This window comes from Capricornis sumatraensis, chromosome 2 (assembly GCF_032405125.1).
Source record: "Capricornis sumatraensis isolate serow.1 chromosome 2, serow.2, whole genome shotgun sequence".
In the NCBI taxonomy this organism is placed as follows: Eukaryota; Metazoa; Chordata; class Mammalia; order Artiodactyla; family Bovidae; genus Capricornis; species Capricornis sumatraensis.
Window position 1 is genome coordinate 153,295,900 of NC_091070.1, and position 26,277 is coordinate 153,322,176.

At 33.9% G+C, this 26,277-nt stretch overlaps 1 protein-coding gene across 3 annotated transcripts in view; it reads left to right on the forward strand.

Moving 5' to 3' along the window:
- ZNF644 (zinc finger protein 644) overlaps positions 1 to 26,277 on the forward strand; it is a 95,556-nt gene that overhangs the window by 65,063 nt on the left and 4,216 nt on the right. For 2 of the 3 annotated variants that reach the window (XM_068964712.1, XM_068964713.1), the window contains exons 3-4: positions 7,834 to 10,871; positions 11,050 to 11,655. In XM_068964712.1, coding sequence (XP_068820813.1) covers positions 7,834 to 10,871; positions 11,050 to 11,655 — 3,644 coding nt within the window. The remainder of the gene's footprint in view (positions 1 to 7,833; positions 10,872 to 11,049; positions 11,656 to 26,277) is intronic. The other variant, XM_068964714.1, reaches the window with a different exon arrangement.

Genomic DNA, 26,277 nt, shown 5'->3' on the forward strand with positions numbered 1-26,277 from the left:
ATAATAGAGGTGAAAGGTTAAGTACTTATTGCAGAATTGTTTTATGATCTGAACTTCCCTTTCAATAAAATTAAATTGTAACTCAGGGAAATATTTTATTCTCCAGATGTGCAAATGTTCCTGTTTACTTTCCATTAGACCTTAAATAATTTTGTGCTTCTTAAATATGATTAATATATTATTGCCAAATGAATTAATGGAACTTTTATAATGAGTTTTACTTTAACCATTAAAATCTACAAATTTTTTTAATATACGTACAGTTGAGTATGTATGTGAAGCCTTGAATTTGAAAGAGTTATCAAAATTGTTTGAATATTACTAAGTTGCTTCAGTCATGTCCAAGTTTTTGAGATCCTATGGACTGTAGCCCACCAGGCTCCTCTGTCCAAAGGATTCTTCAGGCAGGAATACTGGAGTGGGTTGCCATTTCCTTCTCCAGTTTGAGCATTAGAAATAAACTAACATAACATTTCTTGTGTTCCAGGCAGTATTTTAAGGTACAGATTATTTCTTCAACTGTTGTAAGGAATTCTTTCAAAGCCACAGTTGTTTGCATTTGCAGTCATGTCACTAACTTTGTTGTGCTTACTTCAGTGGACATTAATCCTGTAGAATCGTATGTGGCTGGAGTAGAAGTTTCAACAGCAGCTGTTAGAACATTCTTTTTTATTTGTGTCTTTATTCTTATTTTTTTTGGTTGCACTGGGTCTTCGTTGCTGCATGCAGACTTTCCTCTAGCGGCAGTGAGTGGGGCTCCTCTTAGTTGCAGTGTGCAGGGTTCTCATTGCAGTGGCTTCTTGTTGCAGAGCACAGGCTCTAGGCTCAGGAGTTTAGTAGTTGCAGCATGCAGGCTCAATAGTTCTGGAGCACTAGAGTGCACAGACTTCAGAGTTTTGGCATGCAGGCTCACTAGGTTGTGGGTTTGGGGCTCTAGAGCACGGCCTAAGTAGTTGTGGTGCACGGGCCTACTTGTTCTGCGTCATGTGGATCTTCTTAGACCAGGGATTGAACCCATGTCCCCTGCACTAGTAGGTGGATTCCTATCCGTTGTATCGCCATGGAAGTCCAGAAGATTCTTAATCTTTGAGTTTTTGAACAAATGCCTAGCCTTTTCTAATAACCACTAAACAAAAAGACATCTGACATTGATTATGATTCTGTCCTCAAAATTTTTCTTTCTCATATTCCTTGTGTCTTGCTGATTGTTGTCAAATGTGTAGGCACAGTAATTTTTTAATGGTAAATTTCTCTTTGCCCTTGAATTCTTTTCTGAAGCATTCCATATGCATCTATAATAGTAATCTTACCACTTTGGGTATTTTTTTGTTATCTACATTTTCACTTCTTATAATTGTATGTCTGTCTTCCTAGGATTTCTAACACTTGTACTTGTTTTGCACTTATTGGATATGGTGGGTTTATAAAATATCTCAAAATTAAGCAGAAATAGGAAGTTCATCATAGACTGAAGAATACTGAAGGACCCAAAGTAAAATGATTTATGGGAGTTTAACACTCTTTTGGTGGAGGACAGAGTTGACACATTATCTAGTAGTGTGGCATTGATGCATTTTTGACTCCTGTTAACTATTAATATAAAACTGTGGTCAGAAGTTTGATTGGTTTGAAAGTCATATGAAGGAACTTACTCATTTTAATTTTTAAAAAGACATGACTTGTTCTTGTTGGAGCTATATGAATATGTGTGTCCTTTACCCTGTCAAAACTGAGATGATCACTTACCTTGTTCTAACTATATATGAAAGCCCAAACAACATGACGGTCAGTCATTTTGTGCTGAATATGACTTAATGCTCTCCTTTGGTTGTAGCTGCAGTTTATTACCTTGCCTCTTCCGGTTGCAGAATTCCTCATTACAGAATTAATCTTTTGTGAGTGTGCATTTTTTTCTACTACTGTTGCTTCTCATTATTATATGATTCTACCAGGTTGTTAAAGTTACACCTTTGTGGGCCCTCTTCTTTTATGCTCCTTGCATAAACCTGCTTTAGTTTGCCATATAGCAGCTTCTTGAGATGTGTCAAACTATGTGTAATATTTAGTGTACTTTGCTTTAAGAAATGTTTTGTATTATTAGGTGTTTATGGCTTAGTACCTTACTATTTGTAACATCTTCCTATTAAATAATGAGGATAATACATGGTATCAGGAACATAACTCTTCAATAAGTTCAGTGTAATTTTGTGTTAGGTAGTAGAATTAGATCATTAGTTCGTCATGGCAGTGCCACATGCTGCTGTCAAGAAAGCATTATGTATCCAGTATTTTTTATTTTTGGTGGGGTCAGTAGAAAATACCTCTGTAAGTGGAGTTTTCATGATGCATATAGCTCTGTGACCTCAATGTGCTGGTCATTTAATGCCATAATTCATTGTTGAAGAATCAGCTTATCAACATATTGCAGGTTAACTTATTTCAGGTAATTTTGAATTTAGAGAATATTTTTAAAGTTCAGTAGGAGAAGGCAAGGGCATCCCATTCCAGTACTCTTGCCTGGAAAATCCCATGGACGGAGAGCCTGGTAGGCTGCAGTCCCTGGGGTCACGAAGAGTTAGACACAACTGAGCAACTTCACTTTCAGTTTTCACTTCCCTGCATTGGAGAAGGAAATGGCAACCCACTCCAGTGTTCTTAACCTGGAGAATCCCAGGGACAGGGGAGCCTGGTGGGCTGCTGTCTATGGGGTCACACAGAGTTGGACACAACTGAAGTGACTTAGCAGCAGCAGTATATATTTAACTTTTGTTTTTAGCTCATTATTCAAATAATGTAAAGTGTTAATAGTATAATAACCAAACATTAAACATAGTACATATAAGAAAGGACCGTAGGAAATATCTTGTCCAATCTCCAATGCCATATTTCCTTCTACGGTGTTCTGACAAATAGTCCAGCCTGCTGAGTCATTCAGTTCACTCTTAACAGCCCTTTGAAATGCTGAATGGTTCCTGTTTCTACTTCTTAATCTTGAAATAAAACCGCATCTTTATGATTCAAGCATATTGATTATATATTATTCCTTCTATATGCCAAACCTTAAAACATTTGAAGATTGTTAATTGTATTGGCAAATTGGTTAAACATACCAAGTTTTCTCTTCATTATGTTATATGCTGGATACCCTTATTGTTCACTATTTTTTTAAGAGTTTCCTGTCAATGTGACATCCCGCTTAGGATACTACCTGGATGATATGGTTATATATAGTACACTCTGTCTTCACTTGATTGTACACTAGGTGAGACAGGTATATATATATAGTGTATAGTATATCTAGGCTTAAATACTGAAGTAATTTTAGGTCTCATGTTTCAGTTAACTGAGATTTGTTTTGCAGTTAGAATGACAGTTGACCCAACCTCATATGTGTCTAATTGAAGTTGTCATGTGTTCTCAAGGATAATTTCAGTGAACATGGGATTTATAAAAACCTGACAGATCCTAACTGTAACTCAGCTAATGGGCAACATTACAATTTATTTATAGTTATTCAATATAGATATTAATGAACTAATGTAGAAATGAGGGCAAACTGTACTGTATTTTGTGAGAAATCATACTTCATGACAAAGGTTGGCATTATATAATAAGTACCCACAAAATATTAACCTACTTACAATAAATACAATTAATAATGTACATAAAAGAATGAAATTAAGCTAATTTTCTATCAAAAAAAGAATTATTCATGAACAGAAAGTGGACAGCATAGATTTGATGACAGGAAGGTTGTATCTAATCTGAATTACTGAGTGACCTAGGAAGCTTGCTCAGAGGGATTACAGAATAATTATGTTAATATGCAATTATCACCTCATTTCTTCTGTAGTAACCTCAAGATGTAGTGTAGTGAGGGTGTTATAGCAAGTGCTGATAGTTTGCAAAAATACTGATGTTTGAGATTTCTGAGACAATAAGTCTAGCTTGAGGCATATAAGTGATGATCTGTCATCTTGAAGACAGATCTGACCTTTGTACTTTTTTTTTTAATGCTCTTAGTAGTATATAACTACAGGCAGTTATAGCTGTAGAACTCATTATGATTTCCTAGAACCTGAAATGTGTTTTATGTAGATTTTAAATTCCATTTGCAGCTTTTCATTAAGTGTGTGAATTTTTTAAATAGCAGTTTACAATTCAGTTAAAAGAAAAATTCTGTAGTTATATGATTACATGGAGGAGGACACAGTGATAGTATTTAGGCATTTAATAAAAAGATTCTAATTGATACAGCAATTTCATTGAAATTTAGAGAGGCCAAACAATATAACATTAATTTGTTTATTTTAATTTAGTAGTTTCTCTTTTTTAAACTTAATGAATAATGCCTACCTTCAGATATGTCCCTTCTTTTGTTATGTTGACATAAGCTGGTATTTGTAACTCTGTTATATGTATTTAACTATATAGAGATTGTTGAAAAATATGTTCGAGAGTGTGTGAAATTAGTTTATAGGTCAAAAAATGTTTTCTTGCCTGGATTCTCCTCCATAAATGTCCTGAATGTAGGGAAATAATTTATGATGTCAAAATTCTGGATCAGTGCAACAGATATTGATGATTCACTATTCTTTTTTGTATCTCAATGCAATAGCTTTGAGTCTTGAATGCTGTTAAGAAAAAATGTATCTTGAATTTATCTTTTCATTTCTAGAAATATATTCTGAAAGTTAAGCCAGGAAAATTTTTTATGGTTGCTAAAATACTAGCTTACTTATTCAGTTTCTTATAGCATATTTTTAGACTGATTTTTAGATTTTTAATATTAATGTACTAATAAAATTTTTTTCTGAAAAAGAATGACTCCTCTGTTTTTGAGCAGAGACAGTCTATTGGAGACAAGTAAGGTGCATTTCACTATGTAAAGGAAAACTTTGATTGTTAAAGACCTCATTTTATATTTTCACAATATTTAATTTTATCTTTTCTTTTACTACATGTATTTTGTATGTTAAAAAATTTATTATACATATATACTCTGTTTTTGAGCAAAACACTTTGATATATTCCAATTTATGGAAGCTCTTATAAAGCCATTCTAGTAATGAGAATGCAATCTCCAAGCCGACATGATATTCTCATAGTTTGTCACCCTGCTGTTCAGGGGGTACCAATGAAGTTGCTTTAAATGGGAAGCGTCTGTTCCATCTCTGAACCTCTAACACCAGAACAGATGGGTGGAACATGGAACATGGAAGGTTTTACCTCTGAGGTGGTAACAGTGAAGCCACTCATTAACACTGAATTTACCACTTTGTTAGCAATGTTGCTTCCTGTTGAGAAAAGCTAATATAGGCTTTCAGATTGACTGAGCATATACTTGTCTACCTCTGTGATTATAATAAGTTGGAATAGAAAGTAAGTGTCTTACAGGCTAATTTTTTTTATTTTATTTGTTGTCCATTTCTGATTTATGTGGTTGTTCCTATTTGGGTGTTTTACTTTTTCTACTTAATAAGAAACATCATTAATGAGTAGTAGTATAACATCCTGATTTGCTTTCCTTTTCATTGACATTTGCACACTCCTTCCTAACACATGTTTATGTGCTGCCCATTTTTAACTTCTGTGTATGTGATGTAGAAACTCCTGCTGGGTGCTGCATTAGCACCATTTTGGAGTGATATCATTGAATATGATCTTATTTGAAGTCTTTTTATTACTGTGGAAATCTGCCAATCTCAGAACAGAATGCTAAGACTTATGAAGGTCAGAAAAATAATTGTTGGTATAAGTGATAATGCCAAAGAAAGATATTTGTAGTATTTGTTGTATTAAAGAACATATCTTGTGGAAAGTGTAAGGTCATATTTATAAGAGGTGCTTTAAGTTGTGAAATGAGAAGATACTTAATTCTTTTATCCTTTAACTAGATTCAATGTTTTACAAAATATATACTTGGTACCATAAAATAAATTAGAAATAACAAACTTCATTGAAAATGTTTTCATTTCTAAATAGCAATTAAAGCTCCTGCTGTTGTAAATAAAATTACTCATTATACAAATAAGAATACTATAAAAGAAAAATAATAGACTTTATTCTTTATCTGAGAGCAGGAACTGAACCCCTATTACTAGAGCAGTGTGTGGCACATAGTAGGGGCTCAATAAATATTTGTAGCATTAATAAATTATACTTAATACTAGGTACAAAAGGAAAAGAAATATGGAATATTATGCCAATATTTCAAATAATTAAATATGTGAGGTTGCCAAATAGCAGGTTTGTAAATTGTACTTGATTATTAGATGTTTTGAAAGCCTTGCTATAACTGCTGAGTTAAGAAATCAGAAACTTAATGGAATTTCCAATATTTGAATGAGATACCCAAATTTCATAGGAAGAAAACTAGTTTTCAGAAACTTTTGATTTTGCAGTTGTGTTTTTATTCATTTACCATATCAGTGCTTTATTCAACAAATATTCCTGAGCACCTATGCCAAGTATCTTGTTAGGTTCTAAGAGTTCACTATCCCTACCCTCAAAGAGCTTACATTCTTCCAAGGTAATGCCTGTATAGTGTGGCCATTTCTAAGAGCAAAATAAGAACAGAGTACAAGGAAATTCTTAATAGTAGGGCCAGTATTTATAGCCATGGAATGTTTGTCTTCCAAACTTCATAAGTCTTCTTTCAAAATATTCTGCTGTCCTCTCATAACAGTTAAATATATTATCAAAAATGTTTAGTACCTATGGCTGATTCTTGTTGATGTATGACAGAAAACCACAAAATTCTGTAAAGCAGTTATCCTTCAATTAGAAAAAAATTTTTTTAATGCCTAGAAAATATTATCTAAATTTTATATGAAATAAACTGAAGAATTTACCATACATTTATGATGTTTTCTGGAGAAGGAAATGGCAACCCACTCCAGTACTCTTGCCTTGAAAATCCCATAGACGGAGGAGCTTGGTACAGGCTACTATCCATGGGGTCGCAAAGAATCGGGCATGACTGAGCGACTTCATTTCACTTCATGATGTTTTCAGATTAGAGTAAAAACTTTCAGATCATTGCAGTAGACTGTCAGATCATAAAATGGGATAACTTCCTGTTAGGGAATGCCTTGAATTTGGGGACTCAAGTTATGAAAGTTTAAAGAAACATAAAACTTCTTGATTTTAACTTTATAAATTTAGAATGAAGGATAATTTACATAAGGATAGAATGAAGCCCAGTGAATGAAGTGTTTTTTAAATTACCAAAATTTTAGGAGAATGTGAAATACAGAGCAGAATAGTCTTATTTTAAATTAAAAAACACAGTTTCATACATTAGTCATTGTTGTTGATAGCACATAAATACATTCAAGTAAGCTGCTTTACTGATTGGTGTTTTGTTACCTTCCTCTGGAAGTGGAATTTTAAGTGACAGAAGTTTTACTTTTGTGTAATATGTAACACTTTACATTATTTTCTAGTGTAGAGTGTCCACAATAAATTTACTTAAGATAATTTTCTTTTTATTAACAATCTCATGTATAAGATTTTAGATTTGTTTTCAGTCTGTAGCATATTCATTTATATTGTGTATGTCTGTGTGTGTGTTTATGTTGCTTTGCTCTACACATTTTGTATATATACAGTTTGGGGGGTGTTGTTACCTAACACAAAGGAAAAATTAACCTCTGCAACACTAAAAATCTTTCAGTTTCTTAAAGTGTTTCTTCATTCTTGAAAAATTATTACGGTCTTAATATAATGGGTAGAATTAAGCTAATAAAAATGTATACTTTCAACTCTCCATGCGTTCTAAGGATAATCTTTCTTTCATGCAAATCTAAAATTTTTTTTTCCATTTTCTAGACTAAATGTGTTAAATGGGCTTACCAACAATATGGATGATTTGAAGATAAACACCGATGTTACTGGTGCTAAAGAAGAACTCCTAGATGACAGCAGTTTTATATCAGACAAAGAGAGTGGAGTTCATAAACCAAAAGATTGTCAAGCATCATTTCAGAAAAACAATACATTCACTCTGCCTGAAGAACTGTCAAAGGACAAATCTGAAAAAGCCTTAAGTGGAGGCCAGTCTACTCTGTTTATACATGCTGGTGCTCCTACTGTTTCTAGTGAAAACTTTATCTTGCCTAAGGGAGCTGCTGTTAATGGACCAGTTTCACACTCCTCCTTAACTAAGACTTCCAATATGAATAAAGGCAGTGTTTCATTAACCACTGGACAGCCTGTGGATCAGCCCACAACAGAATCTTGTTCAGGTTTGAAGGTGGCAGCCGATCTTCAGCTGTCTACACCACAGAAAGCAAGTCAACATCAAGTTTTATTTTTATTATCAGATGTAGCACATGCTAAGAATCCAACCCATTCCATTAAAAAACTACCTACCTCTGCTTCAATTGGTTGTGACATTCAGAATTCAGTAGGGAGTGGTATAAAGTCAGATAGCACTTTAATAAATCAAGTAGAGGTGGGTGAGGATAGTGAAGATTTATTGGTAAAAAATGATTGTGTCAGTACATTAACAGGAATTTCCTCAGGTACAGATGAATTTAGGTCAGACAATGATGCAAACTGGGATCCCCAAAAAGAGTTCATTCAGTTTCTTATAACTAATGATGACACAGTAGATAAAGCTCCAGTTCACTCTAAAGTAGGTCTGGAAAAAAAGAGAAAGCGAAAAATGGATGTAAGCAAGATAACTCGTTATACCGAAGATTGCTTTAGTGATTCTAACTGTGTACCCAATAAGTCAAAAATGCTAGAAGTAGACTTTATGGAACAGAATGAAGACGTGCAAGCAATAGACTCACGGACATATGCATTATCACAAGTGAAACCTGAATCAGCTGATGAAGACTTGGAATCTGTGGATACTTTTCAACATCTAATTTTTAATTCAGATAAGTGTGGAGAAGACAGTTCACCTGTTCATACTAGCACTTTTCTTTCAAATACCTTAAAAAAGAAATGTGAAGAAAGTGATTCTGAGTCACCTGTTCCTTTCAGCACCGAAGAGCCATCATTCTACCCCTGTACAAAGTGCAATGTGAATTTTCGGGAGAAAAAGCATCTCCACAGGCATATGATGTATCATTTAGATGGGAATAGCCACTTTCGTCATCTTAATGTCCCAAGGCCATATGCTTGTAGAGAATGTGGACGGACATTTCGAGATCGTAACTCACTGCTAAAGCATATGATTATTCACCAAGAAAGAAGACAGAAATTGATGGAGGAAATACGTGAATTGAAAGAACTTCAGGATGAAGGAAGAAATGCACGATTACAATGCCCTCAGTGTGTGTTTGGTACCAATTGCCCTAAAACATTTGTGCAACATGCTAAAACCCATGAAAAAGATAAAAGGTACTACTGCTGTGAAGAGTGTAACTTTATGGCAGTGACAGAAAATGAGCTGGAATGCCATCGAGGAATTGCCCATGGAGCAGTGGTAAAATGCCCTATTGTCAGTTCTGATGTAGTCCAGAGAAAAACACACAAAAAAACATTCATGAAAGACCCCATTATAGGATCATCCAAAAAATCGGCTACCTATATATGTAAGATGTGTCCTTTTACTACTTCAGTCAGGAGTATTTTTAAAAAACACATGGAGTACTTGCATTCATCATCATGCATTGATTCATTCGGCAGTCCTCTTGGGCTTGACAAAAGAAAAAGTGACATAATTGAAGAACCTATAGACACTGATAGTCCTAAACCATTAACTAAACAACAGTCAACAACATTTCCAAAGAACTCTGCTTTAAAACAAGATGTTAAGCGAACATTTGGATCATCCTCACAATCAAGTAATTTTTCAAAATTCCATAAACGGCCACACAGAATACAAAAGGCTCGGAAAAGCATCGCCCAGTCAGGTGTAAATGTGTGCAATCAAAACAGTTCTCCTCACAAGACTGTTATGATTAAAAGCAGCATTGACCAAAAACCTAAGTATTTCCATCAGACAGCAAAAGAAAAATCTAATGCCAAGGCAAATAGCAACTATTTATATAGACATAAATATGAAAACTACAGAATGATCAAAAAATCAGGTGAATCATATCCTCTGCATTTCAAAAAAGAGGAAGCTAGTTCATTAAATTCTTTACATTTGTTTTCATCAAGTAATTCTCACAACAATAATTTTATTTCAGACCCTCATAACTCTGACACCAAAAGGCCAGAAAGCTTCAAAGACCACAGGCGTGTAGCTGTAAAGAGAGTAGTTAAGGAATCTAAGAAGGAAAGTTCCGTTGGAGGAGAAGACTTGGATAGCTATCCAGATTTCTTGCATAAGATGACCGTTGTTGTTTTGCAAAAACTTAATTCTACCGAAAAGAAAGATAGCTATGAAACAGAAGATGAAAGTTCCTGGGACAATGTTGAGCTAGGTGACTACACTACACAGACTATAGAAGATGAAACTTATCATGATATTAATCAAGAACATGTAAACTTATTCCCTCTATTTAAAAGCAAGGTGGAAGGTCAACAGTCTGGAGAAAATGCTACACTTAGTTATGATCAGAATGATGGCTTTTATTTTGAATATTATGAAGATGGTGGAACTAATAACTTTTTGCATGAGATTCATGATTCTCAGCATTTAGAAAATGCAGAAACTGCATTGTCAAAGCATAGTTCTGTTTTTCACTGGACTGATTTGTCTCTTGAGAAGAAATCGTGTCCTTACTGCCCAGCAACATTTGAAACAGGTGTTGGGTTGTCAAATCATGTCAGGGGACATCTTCACAGAGCAGGATTAAGCTATGAAGCCCGCCATGTTGTATCACCAGAACAAATAGCCACAAGTGACAAAATGCAACATTTCAAAAGAACTGGCACAGGAACACCTGTTAAACGAGTTAGAAAAGGTAAGTTTTCACGTGGGTAATTTGGGCTAGTATGTCCATATTCGAATTCAAAGGATTTGAACGTTTTGCACAAATTTGGCCTTCATTAGAATCACATAATTTCATATTTCAGAGTTAATTTGTTTTGAGTTCAATTTATAAAAAAATTCTGATATTACTCTTAAAAAATTTTTTTTAGCTATAGAGAAGTCTGAAACCACTTCTGAACACACTTGTCAGCTCTGTGGTGGTTGGTTTGATACTAAAATTGGATTATCAAATCATGTTAGAGGCCACCTGAAAAGACTTGGAAAGACCAAGTGGGATGCTCACAAATCTCCAATCTGTGTTCTGAATGAGATGATGCAAAATGAAGAAAAATATGAAAAAATCTTAAAGGCATTGAACAGTCGTCGTATTATTCCTCGACCATTTGTAGCTCAGAAACTTGCATCAAGTGATGACTTTCTATCTCAAAATGTTATACCTCTTGAAGCATACCGTAATGGCCTAAAGACTGAAGCTTTATCAGTGTCTGCATCAGAGGAAGAAGGGCTGAGTTTCTTAAATGAATATGATGAAACTAAACCAGAACTGCCCAGTGGAAAAAAGAATCAGTCTCTTACACTGATAGAACTGCTTAAAAATAAAAGGATGGGAGAAGAAAAGAATTCTTCTGTTTCTCCTCAAAAGATCCATAATCAAACTGCAAGAAAGAGGTTTGTTCAGAAATGTGTTCTTCCACTAAATGAAGATAGTCCATTGATGTATCAACCACAAAAAATGGACTTCACTATGCACTCAGGTAAGAGGACATTTATGACTATCTTACATAATTTAAACACAATTATGTTTACCTTAGTGGAACATGTATAGAAAATACTTTTTCAGAATCCTTTATGTAAGCTGCTTTTTTGCAGAACAGAGATTGGTTACACTGTTATTTCTATATACATCATCAGTTGATGTTCATCAGCATTGGAGTCTCTGTGCCTCATTTCTTGGTCACAGTGCAAGGTGAGAACAAAAGCAAAAACACACAAAAAACTGATCTATAAAAATAAAATTTGTCATGGACGGGTGATGGTTCTTTGGATGGGAGGTTGACATTGTTCAGAAGCATAGTGTTACTGAAAAGCCTGTCATATTTTTGCCAGTGCTCCAGAGTGAATTTGTTTTCAAGATTGTAGTTGTCCAGGTTTTCCTCCTGTGTAGGTCAAACAAACAGAATGGATTGGTGTTTGTCGTGTGTTGCCATTAACCCAAAGAAACTTCCTCCCTCTCTAATTCCTCATTGTATTGTGAGATAGTTTGGTTTTGGAGGACTGTTGTGAGTATAAAACATTTATTTGGGATTTTAGATTTTACAACATGTTCTATTTGAACAGAACAGATGGTTTAACCTAATGGTTGTGCATCCATAGTTTTTCCTTTTCAAAGGAATATTTTGTATGAGTTGGCAAATGATGTGGCAGATAAAGTTGCCAAGCTTTATTTGGTATTGCTAAGTCTGGTTTTAGACTAGAGAAATGTTGTGTCTATATAGGTTTCTTTTGGATGTTAAGAATGCTGAAGATTAGTTTAGATGATACCATAATTTTAGCCCTAGGTTGAAGGTAAAAGTACCTCGTCAGTGAATTAATAATGAATAAAATTACTATAATGTTGGTTTGTTTACTTTGGGCAGACATTGGGATATTCTAAATATTTGTAATGCAGATTGGATTTGAGGAAAGATTGTCTTGTAAGTGGTCTGAAAAACAATTTATCTTGTATGGGCTTCTGGTTAGTAGGGATCTTTCTTTTGTACAAAGAGAGTCTTTCAAAGCTAATATTTCAACATTTTTCAGAGGGATAAAATGTAAGCAAGATGTGGCAGTTATGTTGGCCAAGGTGTAGTACACTTCAGAGAGGGGAAGGTGTATCTGTGGCTATCACAATAATGTTGAAAAAAACCAGTTGAAATGTGTTGGGGGCACGAGGGCTGTCTGAGAAGATAGGAGTTTCTTATTGTTTCAACATGTTTTCTTTACTGTGATGACTGAGATGTTAGCATGTTGATCATTTATTTAGCACAAAGATTTTAGGAAAAAACTTCAGATCATTAACTTTCATTATTGATTGCGCATTCAGAGTAATGAACATAAAATGCCCTGAATAAAATGTTGTGTCTAACAGCTGTTCAGTGGTGTGTTTTACCACCTTTTCTCCCAGACTTCATCAGAAAGCCTAATTTAGTATTGAGCCTTTTACGGTTTTGTGGGTAAAACACTTTAATTACCACTTTGTCAACTAGACTTCTTAATTTTTTTTTATTGATAATGTTGTAAACTTTGAAACTTCTCAACAGAACTGTGCAATTCAAATCACAGGATTGTATTTTAGGTTTAGGAAATGATCTGCGTAACACAGAAATCTGCAAGAAAGTGATAATAGGTATTAAATCCAAAGATACTCAAGGGTTCAAGACAACTCCTCTTCTCCCTTTCCAAAAGAGCATGGGTTGCCTCTAAATACTAACTACAAACTAATAATAGTTAACTTAATTTCCCCTCCATATCTTAAGCTAATTCAATGAACGTTTTTTAAAACCATCTTTATTGTGGTACTTTTCTTCACGCTTTTACCTAAGAAAATTTCACTTTTTGAAGTGAGAACTGGATTATAGTTTTCTTTTGAATGATAGGTATGCCTGTGAAGCTTAGAACATGTGTGCATTGCAATACGACGTTTACAAGTGCTGTTAGCCTGTCCAACCACTTACGCGCTTATGCACGAAAGAAGAGTGCTGGACTTTTGACTGGTACAGGTATGTTTGAACAGATAACACAGCAAGTCTGTTTGATACAATACACTTTTTTTTTCCCTCACCAGACTGGTGCTAGTTCAGATGATATTTATAGCTTTCTTTTGTAAGCAGCAGTTGAGTCTGAACACACATTAAATTTCAGCAACTTGTAAACTATTGGATATAATTTTAATTAAGTTATTCTTTTTAATTTAGCTCTTATTGGCTTGATTTGAGGAAAAAGTAACCCAATAGAGGTGTGGAAACTTTTGAGTCTACATTATTTTTATTGATTTTTAAATTATACTATTTTTACATTTATTTTTGCTGGTAGATTCTAGTAAGACACCTCTCTTTGGTAAAAAAGCATTCTAGCTTAGGGAAATGCTTTATTTGGCAAGGAAATTATAGTGAAATTTCAGATACGTAGCTAGATTAGAAAAATAAGCAAACGAACAAGTCTTCATTAGTCTATAGATCAACTTTTTGAAGGGGCTAGCCTTAATAGTGGCCTGTGTTTATGACTGAATAGATTTTTCATTTAATGCCCCTAAGCTATATTTAGCATTAATAAATATAGCTATGCACATAATGTTACTATGCACATTTCTGTGTTATTTTTGGTTGGTTAGCCCAACCTTGCAGATACCTTTTCATATGGCTAGCTTGTGAAAATTTTATTAGCTTACTCATATGTAATACTGCTTCTTAAATCCTATGGAATGCCTTGCTCATTTTGTTTGTAGCCTTTCAAGCAACCTTGCTTTAGCAAACTCCATCTCTCTGACATCTTAAAATACTCTCTTTTCTAAATAGATCTACGTAAATCCTTTTGCCTAAAAATCTCTTTCCAGTCTGTTTCTCTTGCTCTTTTAGATCACTGCCTTCTGCTTTCTTCTAGTTGTTTATCCAGGTTTTTTATTCTTCCTCATGTCTTCCTATGGCTTACATTCAGTATGTTCTTGCCACCAAAGAAGCACTTGTAGTCACATTAGTGTCTTTCTTCTGCTTCTTTGCTCTATCCTGACTTAATATATCACTGACTTGGGGTGACTACTGACCATTTATATTAAAAGGAGGGAAGTAGAGTGAGCTTTACTTTACTGGATTAGTCCTCCTATTGTGACATTTTAGTTACTTCTAGCTTCATCAGTCTTGAAAGGTGATTGCAGACATTAGAGGCAGGGGACAGTGAAAATGAGAGGCTTCTAGAAGCAGGAAATCATTATTGTTATCATAGCCACTGATTTATATTGAACACTTCTATGTATTAGACACTATGCTGCATGCAACTTACGTGCATAACATTTAATCTCCACAACCACCATTTTAGTTGTACGTGTTATAATCTGTATTTTATAGGAAACTAGAGCTTTAGAGAACTTAAGCAAGTTGTCCAAAACTTACGCAGCTAATAGCAGACTTGAAATTTCAATCAAGGCTGTGTTATCTAGGCCTTTGTTTTTAATCACTGTTACTTATCACATACAGAGTGACAGCAATGGAAAATCCTAAAAGCAAAGTTGGGTTCAAGGTGAGGAGCATTCTGGTGAAGATTCTAGTTAGAAAGAGCAAGGAGAGTAGTTCCCTGATGGCCTAGTGGTTAGGAGTCTGGGCTTCACAGCCATGACTCAGGTTCAGTTCTTGGTTGAAGAACTGAGATCCTACAAGCTGCATGGTGTGATCAAGAAGGAAAGGAAAAAAAGAAAGAGAGAACATGTAGTCTAATTCAGGCCTAGCCCAAGAAATGAGTTAGGCCTGCATTAGATTTCAGAAGACTTTAGAAAATGTTCCATTCTATTTGGGCACATTACATAAATATTCACTTGTCGGGGGTGGGGGGGGTGGATCTCTCCAGTCTAGATTTTGTAGTCCATTAAAAAATGCCTTTATCTCATCTGAAAATCCTTCAGAATATAGTATTAATTGCTAATAAATAACTGATCATAACCTTCCATTGACCAAGGGTGCATTCTCACGAACACTTTATCATCTGAAAAATTTCATTAGTTGGGAAAAAAGTAATACAAGATGAATGGGGATACATTTTTGTGGGCATCAAGAAAGGGGATGCTATGTTTAAATGTTATTAAATACTAACCAAAATATCTATCAGAAGTGTTAAAAATATAAAAGTGTGTATTAGGCAGTCCTAGGCCAAAGAGAAGGGAAATGAAAAGATGAAGAAAAGGTGGTATTTTCCACAGCCCCCGTCCACTTTTAAGAAATATAAAAATCGCATGGTACCTTGGAAGTTCTGAAACATTTCCCCTGCTTTTAAAAATCGTGACCAGTAGAGCTACATAGAAGATGTTTTTGCTGCTTATTCATGCCAGTAAGAAGTTTTTATCAGCTTTATTAATGTTTTTTGTTTTCTAAGTGGAGAATTCTGTATTACATTTATAAACTCCACATACCTATTCTCTCCTTCCATATCATTTTCACTGGTATAAAATAATGGTCCCAGCCTATTATCCTGGAGGGTTCCACTGAGTTATTGTAAGACATTCCTCAATTCATATGAGTAAAAGGCATTATTTTTTAAGAATACGTAGATGCTGTTTTGAGGAATAAACTACAGAATCATTTTTTTTAAATTTACCTTAATTCATGTATATCACAAAACTGAAACAATGTAAAGGGAAAATAAGTAGAACTGAAATCTCTATTCTCCTAGTCCAAGCAGATTTGATTGATGTGTATTTTTAATTATGTGGCCTACTTTGGAAGAAAAACCATAGATCCTTGATGAAATGATCAAGGCATGCTTTGATTCCTGTAGTAGAAGAAACTCCCAAGCCTTCTTAGAAGCCACCAGCTCCTGGCCTTGTCTCTGGGAACTGGTGGCTTTTTGAGAAAGAGAAATATTCCAACTATCCTGAAGAGAATGAAAAGGATGCTCTTCTGTTTCTCAAACATTTATTTACTGATGACTCAAATACTTCTAATGTGATAGTTCTCTATTCTTTTGGGGAGGTGGTTATTGACATTTTTGAGACTTCACTATGACCCCCATCCCAGAAACATGTACTTTATCATCCATAGATAAAATATTTTCTATATGTAGGCTTTATATATAGATGATAACCATTGAAGGTTTTCATCCATGGGCACTTCCTCTGGTAAAAGCTAAGAAAGAGGAGATGCCAACTAAAAATGAAGTGGAAAGAATACAGAACTGGGGAAATCTGGAGCCCTAAGAAATCTTTGTGTGTATGTGTGTGTGTGTGTGTGTGTAGGTGTGTGTGTAACAGTTACAAGATGACAGAATTATGCAACATCAAACTCATTTCAGTGATCACAGATATAAATCCTAATTTAAGTAAAAGGAAATAATGAAGAAGGTAGGAAAGTTTGGAAATTAAGGACATGAAAGAGGTAGGCATACTTGGAACAGAGGAGTTCAGTTGTCAAAAAAGAGTAAACTTCACAGATTTAAATTTTGCCTAGAACTGACCTAGTTTATCATCCATTGGGCAGGTTCAAATAAATTGTTAATGATTTCCATGTGCCTTCAGTTGTGGATAATCATCCATGAAGCTGTTTTACTGTTTTTTAGTGGATTTTTGTCTAAAGAGGCTATTTCTAAAGGGTTGCTTTATATCCTACGTTACTGTAAATTCAAGATGTACTTCTTATTCAAGAATTTTTTTTACAGTTAATATAGACTATACTATTATTGGTAGACTTCTTTTTCAGGTTTTGTTCTCTATAGATTGTTTTACATGTCCGTACAGATTTTTTTTCCTGGTTGATTCTTTGTATAGTCTAATAAGAACATTATTAATTTTCATTAAAGATTAGAAATTTCATGCAGTTTATTTTAAATGGTTTTGGACTTTTACTTTATTGGCTTTTGTGTTTAATATTCTTATAATTAGTTAAATGGTATTTTTTGTACTGGCAGTATTTGAAACAGTATATTTACTAAGCTACTAACAGAGTGACTGAGTAATAGTGCCTCTTTCACTCTCATAAGTGTACTGGATTGCACAATAAATTATAGGGTCACTGGTTATTAAAATTTTTTAATATTTGAAATTATTCAAGATAAAGTGAATTGTGTCAACTTAATCTGCATTTGGAAATAAAAAATTTTGAGGTCAAAGTAAAAGTGAATTTTTGACAGATAAATAAAGGAAAATAATTGGAGTTCATGTAGAGAGAATGTTGTGAAAGGAAATATACCTAAGATGAATGCATGTTTGTATGATGCTTTTCTGTGGTAACAGCAATCTGTCATCTCCTAAAAAGAAGAAAACATAACAGTGGTATTCAGTATTTTTATTGGAATTCCATTTTACATCTTTACCCTGTATATTCATACATATATACACTTGTTCACTGATTCAGTCATCTGAATTGAGTATGATGTACTCTGATATTTTCTGTTGTATTCTTTCTCATTAAAAATTAATACTGGTCATGACCCAGTGAATTGATTTCTACCCGGTGAGAAGCCACTACCCACAGACTGAAAAGTGTCTTGTTTGGAAAATAATACTGATTAGAATCAACAATAATAGTAGTTTGGAAATCATAACACTCACTTGTGGCAGCAAGTGAATTTTCTTTACTCATATTCAAATGTTTATCTGTAGGTCATGTTTTTTAATCTTCTCACTTTAGCATTTAAAGTATTAATAAATTGGGAATTTCTAGATACTTAAAAGTAATGCAAGAAAAATAGTTTTACATATGCACATATTTGGGAGGAAAGCTTCATTTCATTATCTTCAAAATACTTCCCATGATAACATTTTGAAAATAAAGCATGATCGTTGCTTTTCTACAACAACAGACTCATCATTATAATTAAAGAATCACTTTTCCAATGAGAAAAAAATAACTTGAATTTGTACTCAGTCCTTTCAGTCAATACCACTAATGTAATGTATCTACATTCTTTTTTAGTAAAGTCACGTTTATTTTTCATGCCATCCACGTTTAAGCAAACCAGTGGATCATATGTTACTTTATGTTCTGTAGGAGTTCAAGTTCTCTAGTCTAGGCCTCCTTTCAAGGGGAGCTGGGAATTAAGTTGGGTTTGCTTTTCCTTGCTGGTTTTACTAATTGTTTCATTGTTAGATAGAGCCTCAAAAAGAAAGAAAAAGAAAAGATAGCTCATGCTGGTATATTTCTTATAATGTTTAATATGGGTAAGAAAAATAAAATCAGCAGTCATATTCATTCAGAAAAAATTTTAGTCATTAACTGTTGTACCAGGACTGTGCTAACTCTGAAGCTATAAAGAACTTGCACTCCAGCTGCAGAAACTTAATGATAGTGATCTGGTAGGACAAGGACAGATAACACTGTTACAGAAGGCCTTGTAAGGTTTCAGCTAGACCCTGAGTGTGGAGGCTGAGTAGCTTGAGGAAGAAGAGATGAAGTGTAGGACATTCCAGGTAGAGCGAACAACATAGTATGGGATAAAGGGATGGAATTTGGAATTCAGGAGTTTTCCTTTTGGAAGAATTAGTTATAGGTGTTTGGGAAGATGATAATGCCAGAAAGGTGGAGTTTGATACTTTGAGTGCTTGCTAAAAATGTTAAGAAGTCACTGAAGGATATTTTAAATAAGGAAATGACATGTACCAATTTATGTTTTACAAAGGTGTTCCTCATGACACTGAAAGGGTTTCTGTAATTTCCTGGCTATAATTTATCTCTGTGGTACTACTCTTCATTAAGGGTATATATCTGTATATTTGTCTGCACAGTAATGTATGATTTATTTAGGATTAGCTACATAGTAAATTGTTCAAGTTGAGTAAATTTTCTAGGTAATGGAAGACTAGTGTCAAAGTTGATTTCATCCTAACCACTTTGCGATGGTAGTGTTTCTAAACTGTTATTCTTATTTCGGCCTGAGTATAATTTAATTATTTAAGTATTTAGAGTCACCTTTAATGAATGCTAATTGTTCCATATGCCAGCAAAAATTGGGCTATTTGCCCACAATACATTGAAAAGGTGATTGGCTGATTTATTCACTAATTCAATTCACATTTTCTTCAAGGTGGTTTGTGTACTATGCTAAGTACTAAAGAGATAAATTGGATGTTACAGTATGATATAAGCAAAACACATGTTAAGTGCCAAGTTATAAGTGTACATGAAATACTTGAGGAAGTTCAGATGAAGAAGTTCTTTCAACCAGACTAGGGCCAAGCAAGGCTTTTGGAAATAGCATCTGATTTGGACCTTGAAAGACTGTTAATTGAAATGGTAATGGGAGTTGGGGAAGGGAAGGAGCATACCTGCGAAGAAGCAACTTGGAACTGTGTGAGACGTTTATTGAAAATACTGAGAAGCAGGAGAAAAGGGAATAGAGTTGGACAGGTAAAGGACATAGAATACTATTAATAGAATGCTAACCCATAGTGTTGGAATTAGTTTTGCTGAGCAGCCAGTAAAGACTTTTTAAAATGAATTTGTGTGAAACTTTTGAAACTCCTTTTTAAATAAAAATTAAAGGATTTGGTGGGGAAGTGGAGAAATTGTAGATGAGTTCATTTAAGAGTCCTGATTCAGGATAATGGCAGTTGGAATATAAAGGAGGAATAAAAATGCATGGATAAGATTGTGGAATTTAATTAAGTAGAATTTGGCAGATTATTTAGAGGTAGAAGAATAAGGGGAAAGATGGAGATGGCTCAGAGTTTTAAGCTTTGTTATTGAGAAGATGGTTATACCAGCATACAGTTAATGAATCTGCTACTGTGGTGTGTGGTAAGAGAAGGATAACCTTCATTACTCCTCTGGCCATCATTTATCTAGCAACACGTCATTATCTAGCTGTCTACTGTTAACAAAGCAAACAGTCACCCTTAACTGAATCAGTACATTTGTTTTTAGGAGAATGGAGCCTAAGAGTTTTGTATTATTATAGCATAAAATGGGAGCCTGGTGGGCTGCCGTCTATGGGGTTGCACAGAGTCAGACACTACTGAGGCTACTTAGCAGCAGCAGCAGCATAAAATATTTCTGTTTTATGATGCCTGCTTTTTTACTGGTCATAGGTGATACAGTTTAGGAATTCTATTTGACTGATAATCTTTTTTGACTAATATCTTGTTTTTCATAAAAGTCCTAACTAGTCTCCTAACATTCTTACCAGTTCTGTGGGTTACTCATTTTCTGAGTTTTGATTTGCTTAACAGTTGACTTAATCTGGATCTGACAGTTTTTGTGTTTGAATGTTTTAACTTGTCTGATATCTTTATAACCTCAGTTCTCATGTTGTGTTTGCTATGATTTCTATTCTAACATAAATCTCTTGAATGCTGTTTATAATATGAATATGAATTAAAATGTAGTAAATTTTATAATAACACTGTATGTTCCTGGCCAGACCTAAACTGTAGATAAATCTACTTTAAGTGGCTTTGTGGAAATAGTAAAATCATACACAGATTTTCTCTTTTGGAGGTTAGAGCAAGAGGATGGCTTGTTGAGACGGGTGGTCCCTCACTAAAGTAAGAAGTGGAAAAGTGAGATTTACTGTTTCTTTGCTGTGTCTAGAGTTTGAGGAATAAGGTTAATTCTTGCTGTCCAGCACTTAAAGTGTGTTTAATTGTGGCCTTGGCTAAAGTTAGCTAAAGCAGAAATTACCTAGTCAACACTGTGTTTGATAATAGTTTAGATTTTGGCTGGAGTGTAAAAAATACTTCAAAATGATAAAAAGCTAAAGGATCTATTGAGATTGTGGATTTGTGACATTTCGATTTACTATTATAATTATTCTGAACTCTATGTTGAACATGATTATAGTAAAAATAATTTAACAAAGTTTTCAATAAGGTCATTTCCTTACTTAACTAGTTTTTACAGGAACAATCACTTAATTACTTCCAATAAATATGAAATGATAATTTGGAAATACTGACACTTTTAGAGACCAGGGAATGGGATTGTATTCAAGTGATTCTAAACGTGATTTAGAACAGATTTGTAATTATGTATTTTAATGTTTGTTCCAATTTTCGGTATGTCTTAGTCTTAGATAAGAGATGGATATTTAGTGCCTATTGTGTTTAGTAAAACAGCATGCAAATCCAACCTACCTTAAGGAGTAATTTTAAGGTTTTTTTTCTTATCTTTTACCACAGAGAGGTAAAATAGATTTGCTTTCCTGTTTACTCTTAACTAAACAATAAACAATTTGTACCTGGGGTATTATTAGCTTTTAGTTTTTTGCAACCTAGAAAGACTAGTCTGCCTGCAATTTCTGTCTATAAAAATGTGTGATAAAGTTTCATATTTATGTTTAGCTTTCCCCTTTGCACTAATAATACTCAAATATTATTTTACTAGTCATTCCCTCTACTTTGAAATAGCAGAGGTTTTTAGATACTGAATATATATACTTTTTCTAGTCCCAAGTAGATAACTTCTCTGAACCAAGCACATAAGGCTGTTGCTACCATTAATATTAATACAGCCATCTACTTTGTAGGGCAAACTCAAGCCACCTGAATCCTCTAGACTGATACTAAGCCGTAAACTTGAAGGAAAGGAAATCTGTTTTTCAAATATTTTTCACTTCATCCTCTTCCAAGTAAAATGTTAAATCATGTAGTACCTAATTAACTTTGCCATTATTGCTCTGTGATCCTAGGTTAGTTACTGTTTTTCATTATTGAGAATAGAAACTTTAAAAATTAATGAAAGTAACTTAGGGCACTAAAAATAAATCCAGTTTTAGAGTGAAAATATCAAGGGAAAATGATGGTGAAAATATACTTCTGAGGTTGCTAGTTGTGAATTATATATGTTTAATTCCAATTGGAAGGGGAGCATTGCTTTCAGAACAATGAACTACTTAAACTGCTTTATATGTACATTTTGGGAATAATGACTGGTTTGTTTATGGCACTGGTTTAGTTATGGTTTGTTTTTTGTAGGTGGGACCAAAGAGTTGGTATTGGCAGTAGGGAAGTCCTTTCCATTTTTAATGGGCTACAGAGAGTAGGATTTAACAGTTTTTCTCTTAATAGGTATTATTATATTTTTTTTTTATGGGCCAAGAGATCAAGAGGTGGAACTGAGGTCAGCCTTTCTCATTTGGGGTAGTTGCTACTCAGGATCTAGAACTGGCTACATAATTTGCAAGATACAGTGAAAAATGAAATTATAGTACCTCATGTTCAGAAATTATTAGGAATATCCAGACTGTAACAACAGAGCATTAAACCATGTGGGATGCTGTGTGACTGCACAAGTTGTACACCCACGAAGTCTGTCTTGTAAGTACTTTTTGCAAAGAGAAAAGTATACGCTGAAGAAAAAAGAATTTAGGTTCTCAACAAATGATTTCCCCAAACCCACATCCCTATTTTATACAAGCTAACATGTTTCTCTTCACCCCCTTAGTTGGGGCCGAGGGGAAGAAAATGCTGTTTGCACAGTCTTTTGTGTGCTTGGGGCTTATGGGCCTTGAAGGATAATGGCAGCAACTAGAATTGAGTTTGTTTATCTATCTCACACCTCTGCACCTCTTGGAACATAAGTATCTTCTTCCCACATCACCACTGGCATTACCTCCATCATCAGCTTGTTAATGGTGCTAGGAATGTTGACTTATCTGTTCATGTCATTTTAATCCCTGCTGTTATCCTGAATAAGCTCATAGCTACCATTGGCCTGCCCACCTTATATAGGTCAACTAGATGGAGAAGAAATTTTCTCTGGAAGGGATGTATATATACATATATGTGTGTGTGTGTGTGTACACACACACTCTAGAATGCCTCTTATTCTGGATGTGTGTAACATGGCCCTTGTATTAGGTTTGACTTTACCCTCAATATGGCAACAATCAGGTAGGAACAAAACAGATGAAATAGGGCTTTTGACTAAATGGGTAGGGAAGGATGATAGCAGATAACAATATTTTGGTGATGAATAATTTAATTTAGTTATAATGTTAGTTCTTTACCATAGAGGCTTCAGATGTTTCTAAGAAAAAAACTTCATTCTTTGAGGTTATTTGTGTAGTGAATTAAAAAGAAAATGAAATTCACTGAAGCAATTATGTATATAATGGGCAGAAAGGTGGAAGTGGCAAAAGGACTTACGTTAGAACCCAAAGTAAATTACTTTTCTTCTGTGTATAAAGCTAATGTCTCAGAAAGCAGGCTTGAATTTATCATATTATTTATTGATTTGTTTTTCACTGATCCGGTTCAGTTCTTTAGACACAACTTGTATTTTGTAGTATAGCAGTTGGATGTTCTGTTTGAGGGCTCATAGTCTGTTGTATTTCTGTCTCATTCCTATCTATCAAAACAGCTAGCTGTTTTACTGAAAGGTGTATTCTAAAAAATATTTATATGACCTTACAGCTCAACTCAATTTATTCTTCTTACAAGTAAAATATTACTACCAGTAGCAATGTGGATCCTTTATAAATCAGATAACTGCAGAGTTTTTTTTTACAGTCTAATGGTTAAAATTGATCACTTCAAACATTATCTGCCACCCTAAATAGGAAGATTTGAGTGATTGGGTTTATTCATTTCTGAAGAAGCAGTTACATTCAAGGAGAAAAAAATTAAGAATTTCCAAAACTAATTTAATTTAATTTAACTAATTTTGTAAATTTCAAGTATGCAAACAATGCTAGATTTAAAATACTTTGAAACAGAAAAACGGTATATGTCTGGTTTGGTTTTTGACAGTAACAAATAAGGGCAAATAAAATTGTAAAGAAAGCCTTTTATTAATATAACATTATCTATTTGGCAGATTATTCATATAAATAACTTAAATAAACTTTTAGTTTGTCAGAAATATTGATGAGCCCCTTTATACTAAAACTGACTTCTGTTAGTGATGTTGTTTTTAATGTTCTAATAATTTCTGGTACAGTCCAGAATGAAATGGCTTTTCCCTTGAGGTAATAAAATCTGTTTTGAGAACATTTGTGTAATTGTCTTGTTTGTACATCATCTTTTTCATTTAGTGGAACATTTTGTGTTAATCATCTTTTTAATGTAGAGATTACCATATAGATTGTCCCTTTTGTGTGCATATTTATAATATGTTAAATATTCTTACACATTTTTCTAAAATTTTGGGCAGTATTGTAGGGGTGACAGTTGGATGTTGTTATTAGAAAAAAAATATTCCTGTTAAATGTATTCATATTTTATGTTGTAACATAAATGACATTTCAGGGGGTAAGAAATTTTCAAGTGATGATGGAGGTATTAAGATAATAGAGATATTTAGGTGTAATTACCAGAGGCCCCTGGTTTTTAACATTTTAACTTTATGGACAAGTTTCCAAGGATTCTCAGTACTTGTTATTCCCTAAACTTACTTAGAACTCTTAAGTACTAGAGATTCTCAATCATATGCTGACAGAGTTGTCCTACTTTCCAAACTCATAATACCTTCAAATATTAATTACAACAAAAACTATGGTATTCTCATTTAAAATTTAGATCTGATCATTCATAAGACAGCTTAAACTTCAGAGTTTCTAGAATTCATATAATATCAAAAGTCAAAAAAACTCTTGTTTCCCTCTGTTAAAGTAAAAAACATTTCTACACCTCTGAGTAAATATTTCCAGTTCCATTTTTTTAAAGTATCACAGCATCTAAATGTGATTTAAATGTTTTATAACTGACTGGTATATCATTCTTTTACAGACTTCCCCATCACCCTCTGTCCCTCTCCCTCAATTTGCTTTACACACCTAATGTTATGGCACTCTGTGAACAAATATTTAAAGGATGGTTACAATATATTTTATTTGTATCCTACAGTAATTTATTTACATTTTAGAAGAAATTTGAATACAATGTGGCAATTTTGACAACCCAGGAAGCTCATCAAAGATTCTGTATGTAATCTCTTCAAAGATTCTGTCTGTAATCTCATGATACACCAAATGGTTCCCCTATTCCATGTAACAGAGACAGGGATTGTGTGTGGTTTACCTTATAGATAAGAAAAGAGGAGCTGACATCCAATAGCACTTAACCCTTTTTGAGTTCCTTAAACTCTTGTAGTGTATGAATTTCTTTGAAATTCACCTAAATTCAAATTGCTCACCAAGGCAACTAGAAAGAAGAATGTGCTGATTAGAGAGTATGTGTTACCTCATTCTTTCTACTGGTTGTGAAGAACCTAGTTTCTACATACAAGCTAGACTGGCAAGTGAAGAAAAGTGTGACTGCTAGCAACATGTTCACTTAACCAAATGATGCAGAAGTGTTCTGCAGGAACTACAGTATATATTACACAGTGTCAGAACAAATTTCTATTCATATGCTGTTTAAATGTCAAAGGTTAAATTACTGGGTTTTTCTTTATTTTTCATTGCAGAAGTATTCATTGAGTTCCTACCATGTGCCAGGCTCTTGTATGAGCTAACTAATTAGAACCTTGTAAGATTTTTCTGTTCCAGATTTTGGTTGTTTAGCTTTGAAGCAGCCATTCTTAAATACATAACTTGAATTCCTGTAGTTCTTTACTTATTAGATTCTTCTTCTGAGGATAAACAGAGAAAGACTTTTTTTTTTTTTTTTTTTTTTTTTTTTTTTTTTTTTTTTTTAATTTTTTTTTTTATTAAATTTTAAAATCTTTAATTCTTACATGTGTTCCCAAACATGAAACCCCCTC